The 14,889-nt window shown below is 39.5% G+C and overlaps 1 protein-coding gene across 4 annotated transcripts in view; it reads left to right on the top strand.

The window, feature by feature from the left end:
• Positions 1 to 14,889, top strand: part of LOC108707564 (neurobeachin) — a 390,963-nt gene that overhangs the window by 187,725 nt on the left and 188,349 nt on the right. For all 4 annotated transcript variants that reach the window (XM_041582642.1, XM_041582644.1, XM_041582643.1 and 1 more), the window contains one exon: positions 4,890 to 5,017. In XM_041582642.1, coding sequence (XP_041438576.1) covers positions 4,890 to 5,017 — 128 coding nt within the window. The remainder of the gene's footprint in view (positions 1 to 4,889; positions 5,018 to 14,889) is intronic.

The following is a 14,889-nucleotide window of genomic DNA, read 5'->3' as shown; positions in this document are numbered from 1 at the left end:
ATAAATGCACATATCAAATAGAACTGCCATATAGAACCAAAATGCTTTATCAATCCTGTTGCATATTGTCCAAAATTTTATTAAATTAATTTGTTAAAGTCCAAGTGACTACATAATCCAGAATTTTATTCTGGATTTAATTCCTGTTAAAAACTACCTATGGAGGTATTTTTAGGCTTGCCCCTTGTTTCCCTCGTTTGGACACTTAATAGTGTCAATAAGATACAAAAAACAGTCAATATGTTACAGTTACTGTTTTAAGGTTTTTAGATATAAGCTACACTAAGGGCAAGGTCACACGTGACTTTTTTACGTTGCGTTTTTAAAAACGCGAGGCCAAGCGTAAATACGCCAATGAAACCAAACACGTATGATAATATGCGTTTTTCAGCCTGTACTTTCCTTTTCCCAACATGCTTTTCGCTTTTTTCTCGTTCCCCACAATTCCACAAGAATTTTAGTAAACTTGTGGACAACAATTTACATGCAGAATGTAGCCGTGCTGCTTGTCAATACACAACGTAATTACGTCACCAGCATATACTGTAATGCCGTAAATACGTTTATGTGAATTCCATCTTGCAAGAGTTTGTCCATGTTAAAAATATGCAGCGTTTTTTTTAGCAAAGTGTATTTCCAAACCTGCAGATCCCAAAGAGTTCAATTACATGGGATTTCCTTAGCGTATTGGCATTTCTGCTAAGGACCGCAAATACTGGTGGTGGATGTTGACTCGCAAGTGCCCCATGGGAATTGCGTATTCCATTATTTTCAATTGGGCTTCATTTCATGTGTAGTTACGCTTAGCCGTACATTTAAAAACGCAACGAAAAAACGCCACTTGTGATCTGGCCCTTAGAGACTACAATATTGCCAATTGCCAGAAATTCAATCAGCACTACATATAATCAGATGAATAGCACTCTGGCTAGGCTTGTGAACAGTAAGTTTGTTACTGCATACTTTACCACTTAACAGGTCACTTCAGTAGCCTTGCGAGTAGCGATTAGATAGACTCAAGCATAGACTCAAGCATAGACTCAAGCATAGACTCAAGCATAGACTCAAGCATAGACTCAAGCATAGACTCAAGCATAGACTCAAGCATAGACTCAAGCATAGACTCAACCATAGACTCAACCATAGACTCAACCATAGACTCAACCATAGACTCAACCATAGACTCAACCATAGACTCAACCATAGACTCAACCATAGACTCAACCATAGGCTTAACCTACTAATTTAATATATCCATTTGACTCTTTAGCCTATTGACTGATCCATGTGATCACAGTAAACAAGATATCCAATAACTAGGCCATTATGTGGCCAGCAATAAATTAGGGAAAATCTAGTAAATGTCATCCACCCTGCATTTTACTCTTTAAAGGACAGCTATTGCCCTGACCTGTTATGTATTTCTTATGTTAGCAGGAACGTATAGCACTGCTTTACCAGCTCTTACAAAACAGAAACCTTGTGCAAAGGACGTGATGTCTCTGAAAAACCCCATAATGCACCTGGGTATGATGTAATAGGGAAAATGCGTGCGTTCAGAGGGCACAATATTAATATGTAGGGTTAGTGTCCATGGGAATTGATGTAACAGTTGGTCAGTTTTTTTCTCTGCCCCATAATGACTGACGTATAATCCCTGATGCTCAGTTCTTCGAGAGAAACATTTACTGGAATGCAGGGAGGCTAGAATATGGTTTGCATTAAGAGGCAAATACCAAGATTTTTTTACAAGATATGGAATAATTCTCATATGCAGTCAGCGATTATGATCAATTTTTTTTTGCCAGGTGTTAGCAGTATTATACAATGGTGCATATTGTGCGTATATTTTATAAAGTATTTTGCATGGCAGTTGATTATTCTCTGGAGATCTGTTCCCATTAGGCAGATCACATAAAAAGATGTATCGATGTTATTCTAATAAAGAATCGGCGAAAAGAATTTTCATCGCTTGGTGTCAGCATGGCCATTCTTTATTTCCCTCGCCTCCTTTTTTCCCCAGGATCCATGTCACAGGCGGAAACGGCCTATCATGGAGTGAGGGATGTCAAAGCAGAACAAGGGAAAGACAGACGTTAGATATTTCTTTGCTAATTCCCCTCATTATGCTAGGAAGCAGATTAATGGATTCAAATAAATATCTGCTGTGGGAAATTGTAGTTTAGCAACAGATCTCAGAGATAAAAATAAAGCCATAGAAAGCTTCACATGTGCAAAAAGCTAATAAAATTGCATAGTAGAGGCCTCCCTATGAGAGTGTTTGATAAGCCCTTTTGTTGGGGTACCTGTTACCCTAAAATAGTTGCCCGCTGGTTATTGTTTTTTTTTATTGCCCCTGCCAATGCTAGGCATGTGACCAAACATGGCTGCTCGAACCAGGAGCTCCCAATGCTGGTGTCCCCAAAAAAACAATTGGACTCTATCAGCCTGCACCTTTGGTGAGGAAAACTATTTTAAGGTAATAGGTACACTGTAAGCCTTATTTGACTTAGTATGAATGTTTTCTGAGTTTGTAGTAGGTAATTACAGGGGAAGCAGACCTTGTTGTTGCCTGGGGATCCAAGAGTGTAGAGGGCGCAGTAAGGCCCTAATTAATGAGCGTTTTCGACATATCTTGGTTAAATGTCAACTTACCAAATCTTTTGGGGTCCTAAATTGAATTTACTGCAGGCCCAGTAACATAAGTTGCACCACTGATTAGATTGAAAGCTTATATCACACACAGATCTTTATAGCTGTTTGTATTTGGTAAGAAAGAGAGCTTTGTTTTATATGAGAAAAGCATTTTAGTATGCGTAACCAATTTTTTTTTTGATGACTTAAGCTGGCCATAGACGCACAGATCCTATTGTATGAATCGAGGATTCGTACGATTTTCGGATCGTGTGTGGAGAGTGCCGACATCTTTCGTCCGGCGGAGATCGGTTGTTTGGTTGATCGGACAGGTTTGATTTAGACCCAACCAATCCCGCCGGAGTCCATTGCGCATCGTAATCGGATCGTTCAGATTACCCCCGATATAGCCATGCTCGTTAATGGCATATCAGGGAAAGATCCGCTCGTTTGGCGATGTCGCCAAAGGAGCAGATCTTTGTGTCTATGGCGACCTTTAAGGTATGAAGCCCCATAATGGAATTGGAAAGTCCCCTTATATGGCTGACTCCAGGTCTCCAACATTGTAGATAATAGATCCCATATGTATATAGAGACAAGATCTCTTATGGTGGAGAACATATTAACCATATCTGTCTATTAAAAGATATTAAAAAATAAAACTGTGTAATTATTATATTGTTTTAATGTACTGGCTGTGTTTAGACCAGAGAAAGTAAATGGTTGACGGTTGAAAACAGTTTTCCAGCTAAAGCCACTAGCTTTTTATACTTGTGTTCCAGTTGTTTTTCTATCCAAACACCTGGCTGTATGGAGAGTTGGTATCAGCAGGTTCCAGGGTTCCTGTAGGCATGCCAGGCGCTCTAGCTGATGCCATAATGTACGGACATATGCACGTAATGAATAATATATTCTGCCCATGCACTACTGAGTATATGAATATCACTTGCCTGGCATGTAATTAATGCTTATCCATCTGGCCACTTCTCAATGTCTGGTCATTGTGATTCCCCCTCTTAAGGCTCTATACTTTGTGTATGCACAAGTTTGTGTATATTATGAATTATACTGGTGTAACGTAAAGTTATAAAGAACCGGGCTCACAGTACCAATTCAATGTAAGGTATAGTGCAGTAGAAATCCAAGCTGCTTCACTTCGACTATTCTTTCTGCCAGTTACATTGTTTTTATAGCTTTGTAAGCAAGTTTCTTTTGTATTCAACTTTGTGTTCCGAATAAAGGACATTACTATTAAACATTTAAAGGAGATTAGCCGCAATAGTGCAAGCTGTAACACTATGTTTATTCTGCAGAGCTGTTAACAGGTCTAGAAGCTCTCTGTTTGTTAAGGTTAGCAGCTGACATATTAGCTTGGTGTGACATCACTTCCTCCCTGAGTCTCACCCTGCTCACTCATAGATCTGGGCTCACATTACAGCAGAGAGGGGAGGAGGGAAAGGGAGAGAGGAGCAAACCGAGCTCCAAAGATATTGGTGGTCAGGGCCCCCCATAAAAAAACATTTGTGGCCAGGGCCCCCCCGATTTAAAAATATTGGTGGCTAGGACCCCACATGAGAAAAAAAAAGCCCCCCCCCACATTATAAGAAAATTGGTGGCCAGGGCCCCTTAAATGTCCATGCCTTCCGAAAGTCAGCAGCTCTCCGAAAGATTGGGGGCCCGGCTAATCAAGTAAGTGTGGCGTGGCCCGGCCCCCCTTACCCTCGGGGCCCCCTACACCTCTCCCCCCTGTCCCCCCCTGATGGCGGCCCTGAGCCCATTAGTCTACCTCTGCTTGACCGTTTGTATCATTGTAGGAGGAAGGGTTAGCAGCCTGGACTAGGAGTGCAAAAATGGAATATCTGGCCCTAGGAATGACTGTCCTGGGCCTTCACAGACTGCAGCAGTTACAGGTGGAGACTGGAAAAGCTCAATAATCCTCTGTGCTACTGTATATGCTGGCTTGTCATATATTTATGTGTTCAGTCCAATGCAACCCTGCTTTTTTATATATTGATAAATCTATATTTAATGGATTTATCTTTATTTCATCACAATTGCACTGTATGCATTAATGCTAGAACACACATCTCCCTCACCCCAGTCAGGGTAAAACGTTCTGCAACTTTCATACCCCTTCAATTCTGCACCTGAACTTATCCCACATCTTTGATTCATTGAAAGGAAGTCTCTATGCATCTCTGTATATCGATTGGTAAGTAACCTAATCATGATATATTTATTCTTATTTTTCACAGTATTACAGCTAAACTTGAAAGAGCATTAGAGAAGGTGGCTCCTCTGTTGCGGGAAATATTTGTTGATTTTGCCCCCTTTCTGTCCCGGACATTACTTGGAAGCCATGGACAAGAGCTTTTAATTGAAGGTAAATATTTTCTTTTATTATTATTATTATTTATTATTATTCTACAGCAGTGGTCCCCAACCAGTAGCTCGTGAGCAACATGTTGCTCTCCAAACCCTTGGATGTTGCTCTCAGTGGCCTCAAAGCAGATGATTATTTTTGAATTCCAGGCTTGGAGGCAAGTTTTGGTTTCATAAAAACTAAGTATACTGACAAACAGAGTCTCAATGTAGGTTGACAATCCACATAGGGGCTATCAAATGACCAATCACAGCACTTATTTGACACCCAAGAACATTTTTGATGCTAGTGTTGCTCCCCAACTCCTTTTACTTCTGAATGTTGCTCACGAGTTCAAAAGGTTGGGGATCCATGTTCTACAGAAATGCATGATGAGTTTATCGGACAGATTTACTAAAGGGCAAAGTGACTAACTCTGCCGATGATTCGCCAGCGTTACCGTTTTCAGGAACTTCGCCGATTTGCTAACGGGCGCACGTGTCACTTCGTGAGTGGCCTTTGCATAATTTGCATATGGTTTGAAATTTAAAGTTGAATGGACGTATATGTTGCAGCAAATACATTACACTACACACGCCCAGGGAACCTTAATAAAGAAAAAAGTTGTTATATTGCCTTACACATGAGCCCACTGTATAGTTTAGGTGCCATATGTTAGGAAATGTAGGGGGAAGGAGGGAATCCAAAAAAAACATTTACAATCTTTTTCAGCCTATCACCCTGTAAAACCATATGTTAGAAAATGTAGGGGGGAACCTGTTTACCCAAAAAAAAATGTAAGGACTTTTGCAGCCTATCACTCTGAAAAGTGGAAAAGACGCCAGCGTTTTTTGGACTTTTAAACTTTTTTCACTAAAGAATATGATGTAAATAACAGAAGAATGAGGAAGATCTATGCACTCCAATGCACTTTGTCTGGTCTGAGCTGGCGAAGGCAAGTCTGGTGAAAGAGGTAACGTTCAGTAAAATCCGCATCTTGGTAAATTTGTGGAGTAACATCCATTCGCCAGAGCGAAAATTCAACTGGCGATAGTGTCCGAATGAGCTCTAGCGTCTGTCTCTTTCGCTAGCGAAGTTACATCTGTGCCTGGGAAATTGGCAAAGTGCCTAAAAACTGTAATGCTGGCGAATCGTCGCCAGCGTTAGTTACTCTGCCCTTTATTAAATCTACCCCTTAGTGTTTTTTAATAAAATAATCTTTCTTAAAAACTTGCTGTTGCATTTCTTCAGTATGTTAGATTGGAGAAACCCTCTCTGTTCTTATTCATTTTCTGTTATACAAGTTCAGGAGCTGTGAACTGCAGCCACGCAGATGTAGTTGAACTTGCTTTGAACATGAGGTAGAGAGGGCCCTGCCCATTGGAGCTTTTTATCAGAACCCAGCCAAGATATACAGGCTCCCAAAGCAGGCCCGGACAGCCTGTAGTTGTTATGCAATTGGCCTAACTTCATCTGAACTGCCTCACCTTGGCAGCATTGCTTGTATTCCACTAGATCACAGTTGATCTTCTACAACTGACCCTTGTATTTGACTTTGTACTCAAAGCATGACTTATCCACAGGCCTTTTGCATAGATACAATCCATCTATGACCAAACCACACACTGGCCTAACAAGCTGAATGCAAGGGAAACACGCAGAGGGTTGCTTAAAGGGATACTGTCATGGGAAAAAAAAAATTTTCAAAACGCATCAGTTAATAGTGCTGCTCCAGCAGAATTCTGCACTGAAATTAATTTCTCAAAAGAGCAAACAGATTTTTTTATATTCAATTTTGAAATCTGACACAGGGCTAGACATTTTGTCAATTTCCGAGCTGCCCCTGGTCATGTGACTTGTGCCTGCACTTTAGGAGAGAAATGCTTTCTGACAGGCTGCTGTTTTTCCTTCTCAATGTAACTGAATGTGTCTCAGTGGGACATGGGTTTTTACTATTGAGTGCTGTTCTTAGATCTACCAGGCAGCTGTTATCTTGTGTTAGTGAGCTGTTATCTGGTTACCTTCCCATTGTTCTTTTGTTTGGCTGCTCGGGGGTTGGGGAAGGGAGGGGGGTGATATCGCTCCAACTTGCAGTACAGCATTAAAGAGTGATTGAAGTTTATCAGAGCACAAGTCACATGACTTGGGGCAGCTGGGAAATTGACAAAATGTCTAGCCCCATGTCAGATTTCAAAATTTTATATAAAAAAATCTGTTTGCTCTTTTGAGAAATGGATTTCAGTGCAGAATTCTGCTGGAGCAGCACTATTAACCGATTCATTTTGATTCATTTTTCCCATGACAGTATCCCTTTAAAGGAAAACTATACACTCTGAAAAACAACCCGTTACTAACAGATAACATTCTTGGACAAAACAATATTCTAAGAACATAAATTATCTAATTGGTATATACATATCCATAAATATTTCCATTGTTACAGTACATCTCCTAATTTTCACAATTCTCATAATTTAAATGTAGCCCACGACCTTATATGCAGTTCTGTGTCTGTTCTGGTGTTTTCTTTTGTGGTTTTAAGTACAATTAGCTAAACCTTCAAAAATTACACAACTATAACTAGAATTGGTTGAAACGGAACTAAAAACAACTACATTTCTTTGTCCACATGTTTTTGGATAGTCTAAAGGTGGCCATAGACGCAAAGATCCGCTCGTTTGGCGACATCGCCAAAATGAGCAGATCTTTCCCCGATATGCCATTAACGAGCAAGGCTATATCAGGGGTAATCTGATTGTTCTGCCTTATGGCCCAACGATCTGATTACGATGTGCCATGGGCTCTGGCGGGATCGGTCGGGTCAAAATCAACCCTGACTGATCGACCAAACGACCGATCTCTGCCGGACGAAAGATGTCGGCACACGCCACACACGATCCGAAAATCGTACGAATCCTCAATTCTTACGATAGGATCTGTGTGTCTAAGGCCACCTTAACCATGTAACTTTGATGTACCTGGTCTAAGCAGTTTATACAATAAAAGCAAACATCTGATTGGTTGAATTAAGTTTGTGCACTGCAGGAAACATTAATTCCATAGACTTTATGTAGTCTCTTATTAAGTTGCTCTAAAAAAACTATTTAATATATTATTTGCTGTGCAGGTAAATGTGCTTATAAGGGAGAAAGTGATCCATTGAATCTGAAAAATACTTAAACTTGATTACAGAGCCCTGAAAGCCCAAGACTTCCGTTTGTCTCAGAAGGATGTCAAACAGTTTCAGCTTTGCCTCTTTGAAATACAATATAGTTCTGCGTATTGTGTTTAACATCCCAATCGGAAGGGTTTCAGACTCAGAGTAAGCAGTTGTGTGTGTGATTTATGAATAAATGCCGTTTTTTTTAAAAAAAAAAATACCAGCCCCTTCCCTAAGCTCATATCTTATTATGTCTAGCGAGAAAGATATATTGCAACATAAAACACTTATCCTGCATGTAATTTGTCAGCGGGTCAGGATATCTGCTTTTCATTTAGGCTTAAGGCTGATTTCTTAATTGACAATGTGGCATGACTGTCGGTTATTTTAGAAGATTGATGTATCTTTTAAACTCTCGTTTTGTCCGGAATATACACCTTATTCAGTATTTGCTTGAAAGTGTCAAAAAGTAAGTCCTTAAATATTTACTTTGGGCTATGGGAGGCTGCTAGCCCACAAGTGCTTTGTATATATCAGTACTGAGGGTATAACCCATTGTACATTATACGTTTGTAAGGAATAAATTATAGCTTTCTTTTATTTTTTTCATAAAAATTCATATTGCTGCTGCCATCCAGTGGAAAACCGTTTTGGTGTCAAACCACCTTTCTTCTCTTGTCAGCGGTCCTGCTGTTATAAAAAAGCAAAATGGCTGGCACACACAAGATATTTGGATGGAGGTCACCACTCCATATGTGCTATTCCATTTCATAATATCAAGAGCATTGACGTGGGCATTGTGTCCACCTGTGTTCTCCATTGGTTGCAGCAGTGGGCAAAATGCTCTGTGTGCCATTACTTAAAGGGATACTGTCATGGGAAAAAAAATTTTTTTCAAAATGATTCAGTTAATAGTGCTGCTCCAGCAGAATTCTGCACTGAAATCCATTTCTCAAAAGAGCAAACAGATTTTTTTATATTCAATTTTGAAATCTGACATGGTGCTAGACATTTTGTCAATTTCCCAGCTGTCCCTGGTCATGTGACTTGTGCCTGCACTTCAGGAGAGAAATGCTTTCTGGCAGGCTGCTGTTTTTCCTTCTCAATGTAACTGAATGTGTCTCAGTGAGACATGGGTTTTTACTATTGAGTGCTGTTCTTAGATCTGCCAGGCAGCCGTTATCTTGTGTTAGGGAGCTGCTATCTGGTTACCTTCCCATTGTTCTTTTATTTGGCTGCTGGGGGGGGAGGGAGGGGGGTGATATCACTCCAACTTGCAGTACAGCAGTAAAGAGTGATTGAAGTTTATCAGAGCACAAGTCACATGACATGGGGAAGCTGGGAAATTGACAAAATGTCTAGCCCCATGTCATATTTCAAAATTGAATATAAAAAAATCTGTTTGCTCTTTTGAGAAATGGATTCAGTGCAGAATTCTGCTGGAGCAGCACTATTAACTGATTCATTTTGAAAAAATTTTTTTTTCCCATGACAGTATCCCTTTAAGCACACTTGCATGTTGAGGCTTCCATAGTTTATCAAAGGTGTGGGAGGTTACAGAAGAGCTCAAGTTTGTCTTTTTTTTCCTTTTGCAACTACCAACCAACCAGCCATACAATAACTCCTCCTTTAGGGCTCTTGCACATGAGCAGTTGCTTGTGGATCTTTCCTGCATCCTAGCACAGGAGTTAATGCAGCCCTGTATTTCCTGTATTTTTGACCCAGACAGCCTGGATTTTGTAATTAGGAAATCCAGCCAGAACTCTTCATGATCAGCTGATCACCATAAGGAATCTCTCACCTTAAGAAAGAATTCCACATCCTATTCTGTTGTGTTTGTCAAACAACATAAAATTACACTGTATACATTTACAGGAGAACTACCCCCCCCCCAATAAGAAAAGCCTGTACTTACTACCCTAGATAGTTCCCCCTCCCTGCTTCCCCCCCGCATAGTTGATTACCCCTGAAAGTGCCCCTAACACATTCCTCGTGTATAGGTGTAGAGTTAGCGCTGCTGTGCTCATGGGTGCCATCTTCTGCCTCTTGTATTCTTCCTTAAGTGAACACGCGCATGAGTAGTTGGAGCAGTCTTCAGGTTTGTAGCAACTGCAAAAAGTAGTTTTTTCTTGTAACATTAGGAGCCAAATTTCTGGGTCTTAACCCAGAAATTCGGCTCCACTAGTGCAATTGCGCTCAATCTACCCGCTTTGACCCAATCCGACGCTGCTTTTGAAGGACGGAGCAGGAGGTGGGGGTGGCATCTGGGCTGCAATAATGTGTTTTTGACTAAGCTTTTAGGATTTGAGTTTATCCGTAACAATGTGGCACTCAAGTTTCAAAAAACTCCATTGGAAAAGCTTGATCAATTTTATTCAAGATTTTTTCTTCGTTTTGCACAATATGATTTTGGAAAATGCTCAGATTTCCCTCCTAATCTATATTATGTATAAGGGGATAATATGGCACCTCACCCCCTTCTCTATGGGTTTAAGATATGTTACTATAGGTACTTAGGGTCCCCTAAATATGTGGTACGATATATTAGGGATCATGTGGTCCCTGATGCTTGAATCTAAATCCATTATAGTTGCACATACTCAGGCCTGAGGCCTGTTTATCAAAATTCAAATTTGTGAATTCTAGAGGTTTTTTTATTGAAAAAACTCAGTTTTCTTAATTATTAAATGTGCATCGAATTTGTATTCTTCTCATAATTTTCAATGGATCTACAAAGTTTAAAAAAAAAACGCAAAAACTCAAATTGAAAAAAATATATAGCTTAAATTTTGGATAAGACAACTCTCATTGACTTCTGTATGAACTCGCAAGATTTTAGATGCCAAATTTTTACATTAGGGATTTTCAATTTTATTTGTTGTTGTGCTTAATAAATAGTGGGCATTCGAGTTTGGAAATCCTGATTCGAATTTATTTGTTTATTTCATTGCAAAAAATTCTAATACAGGTATGGGACCTGTTATCCAGAATGCTCGGGACCTGGGGTTTTCAGGATAACTGATCTTTCTGTAATTTGGATCTTCATACCTTAAGGGGGAAATTTACTAAGCGCAGAAAATTTGACAGCGACGGCTTTGCAGGCAGCGCAACATTTAAGGCGAAAATTCGATCAGACAATGCTAATTCACTAACATACGAAGTTGCGTCCAGGGCGCCGAACGCTGGAGAAGTTGCGTTAGCATTAATTCTGCAGTTGTGCTAGCGTTGGCTTATTTGCATACAGCAAGAAGTTAAAGTTTAATGGACATATATGTTGCTTCAAATACATTACATTACACAAGCCCAGGGAATGTAGGGGGAGCCTGGGTACCCAATTTTTTTTTTTACATTCCACTACACAAGCCCAGGAAACCTTAATAAAAGAAAATAAAGTTGTTATATTGCCCTACACATGTGCCCAGTGTATAGTTTATGTGCCATATGGTAGGAAATGTAGGGGGGAGCCGGGGTATTCAAAAAAATTTTTGCATACTTTTGCAGCCTATCAGCCTGAAAAAAGGAAAATATGCCAGCGTTTTTGGGACTTAGAAAAATTTTCAACTAAATTTTAAGGAAGCCCTATCTACTCTATTGCACTTCGTCTGGTTTTAGGTGGCGAAGGCAAGTCATTTCGCCCTTTAGTAAATTTGCCCCTAAGTCTACTAGAAAATCAAGTAAACATTAAATAAACCCAATAGGCTGGTTTTGCCTCCAATAAGGATTAATTATATCTTAGTTGGGATCAAGTACAAGGTATTGTTTTATTTTTATAGAGAAAAAGGAAATCATTTTTAAAAATTTGGATTATTTGGATAAAATTGAGTCTATGGGAGACGCCCATTCTGTAATTCGAAACTTTCTGGATAACGGGTTTCCGAATAACGGATCCCATTTACCCATACAGCCAAGTTGAAAATACTTCCAATACCATTTTATGGAACTTTCATTACACTGTTCATTTCATGATTATGTCTATATATCTGTCTGTTTATCTAATTTTGGAAATGTTCAAGTGAAATGGTAAGCTTACCATTAGGCTACTCTCGTTCATAATGCCTGATCAGCTTTCAGGGGCAAATTCACTAAGATTCGGTGTTGCGCCAGCGTCCGATTCGCCGCACTTTGCCAGGCGTATTTTCGCAAATTCACTAAAATCCAAAGTTGCACTTAGGGGAAGCGTAAGGTTGCGAAGATGCGCTAGCGTTAATTCTTCAAGCAAAGCAAAGTTACGCTAGCGATGCTTAATTTGCATACGGCGCCAAATTGAAGTTACAATGGAGGGATATGTAGCAGAACTACACAAGCCTGGGAAACCTTCAAAACAGCAAATAAAATTTTTATTTTGCCCTACACATGTGCCCACTGTATAGTTAAGGTGCCATGAGTTAGGAAATGTAGGGGGGAAGGAGGGGAGCCCCAAAAAAAATTTCGATCTTTTTCATCCTATCACCCATAAAAAAAGAAAAAACGCCAGCGTATTTTGGGACTTAGAAAATTTTTTTACTTTTTTTGATGCAATCCCTATCTACTCTATTGCACTTCGTCTGGTCTGAGGTGGCGAAGGAAGTCTGGCGTAAAAGGTAGCGTTCAGAATAATTTGCGCGTCAGTGAATTTGCCTAGTTACGTCCGTTGCGCAAATTCGCCAGGCGTAAGGGTGCGAAGTAACACTAGCGAATTTACGCCAGCGTCCGTTAGTGAATCTGCGAATTAACAAAAATGCCCAATGGTAGCGCATTCACGCTGGCGTTAGGCGCTTAGTCGCTTAGTGAATTTGCCCCTCAGTGCTTTTGTAGCTCTACCAATAAACATGGCAGTCACTAGAGTGAATTACATTGATGTCATAGACTAATGGCCTAGAACTTTGACCGCGTATGTGTTACTTTATATCTGTCTCAAAGAGAAGTACTGAAGGCTAAAACGTTTTGCATTTTTAATGGTAAAAAAGTCAGTACATTTTCTAACCGTAATTAAATTTCTGCTTTACTCTTAAAATACATGGCAGGACCTGGTTAGAAAACAGACATTGTGTTTACATACATATATGTGTGTATATATCATACTATAATACAATATAATTTTCTTTTAATTCATGGCGAAATGTTCCACACTATGAAACAATTTTCTTTTTCAATTGCGTTTTTTTTTTTTCCCAGCGAAAGCACAAATGCGATTGCTGGCTCTGCAAATTAGGCCAATTTTAAAGTTTCTTTTTCTAAATTAAGCCAAGCAAACAAAACATTATAATTTAACTTTCTGTGCTTGCGTTACAATTGATTCCAGTTGTGCGAAAGGGTTTTTTTTTGGGGGGGCTGGTGCAAAGGGAAATCGCTCAGAGAAAAACGTAGACAAACCTTGATGGAGTCCAGACGAAATGACTGTGGTATCCAGCTAGACTCCTACACATATTGTAGCAATAAAAATAAAACAGATCAAAACTGTGCTCTTATTTCATAAGGATAGGGGGTTTCCTTTAACCCCTCCCGTGCCAGCAGGTAAACACTCAGAATGTTACAGCAAGCCCCAGTGGGATTTAAAGGTTAAATACAATTTAACGTCCGATTTCCATTTGTTTTTGTTGTATTATTTACATATTCTAGAATATTTTTTTCTCTTAATAAGCAGTGTAACTTACACATGGTTAGTATTGAATAATTAACCATTTTTTTTGGTTACCAGGCATAAATCGGAGGCATTGCATTTATTTCATTGTAGCTGCGAGCAATTCATCCCAGACTGGCTAAGGTCATGCCCTATGTGCCCCATTTAAAGTCTCAAAATTCAAAGTCAATATGACCCTACAAGTCTCTGTACTGTGTTCTTTTTTTATTTAAGATGCAGATTTACACAGGACTTTGAAAGTGTTAATGTAAGTGATTTCGCTTGGGATAGAATGTTTTTTATTTTAGACTTTTTTTTCTTTTTTCTTTTTGCCGATCAGAGAACTTTAAACCTGATCTCTTGATTCATAGTTGGAAACCTGATCACAGGCTCTTTACATTCTGATACAGACTGATGAATGATATGAAAGTCAAGTCTTGTGGAAGTGAACTGGTGCAGCCAGGGATAAAATCGCGATGTTCTCCGAGTAAAGCAGCAGCGATTCTTCTTCTTTGTCAGTGATTGCCTGGAGTATGTAAGGGAAATTGAGCACCCGGCATATCTGCTCCATCTGGCTTTGTATGAGTGCATACATATTAGTGTGTGTAAGGATACATTTTACAGGTTATGCATGACTTTTGTATATTTTTAGGGTTTTCTTTACTAAAACTTCAGCTCTGATTGGGAGGCACTAGTACAGGGGGTGGTGACCCTCAAGCATCCAGATGTTGCAGACCTTAATTATCCATCAATTGAGTAGTCTGCAACATTTTTTACTTCTGTTAATCTGCCATGTATGTTGGAAGAACAAATATATAGACGTATATAACTACAGTCTACATCTGTTGGGAGAATAAATATATAAAGACATATATAACTCCAGTCCACATCTGTTGGAAGAATAAATATATAGACTTATATAGCTCCAATCTACCTAAATCATGGATATCCATTTGGAGGCCTTCCAATGCAAATTTATAGACTTTAGCCTACTCATTGATGACTTTATATTATCACCATTCTAACAGTGGCATAACTACAGAGGAAACAGGCCCTGGGGAGCCCAGAAGGTATAGGGGCCCCATGAGGCCACATAAAGAGCAATTTCAACATATATTAGTAAAACAGGATAGA

This window comes from Xenopus laevis, chromosome 2L (genome assembly GCF_017654675.1).
Source record: "Xenopus laevis strain J_2021 chromosome 2L, Xenopus_laevis_v10.1, whole genome shotgun sequence".
NCBI classification, from domain to species: Eukaryota; Metazoa; Chordata; class Amphibia; order Anura; family Pipidae; genus Xenopus; species Xenopus laevis.
Note: the sequence above shows the minus strand (reverse complement) of the source record. Positions and strands in the feature narration are given on the sequence as shown.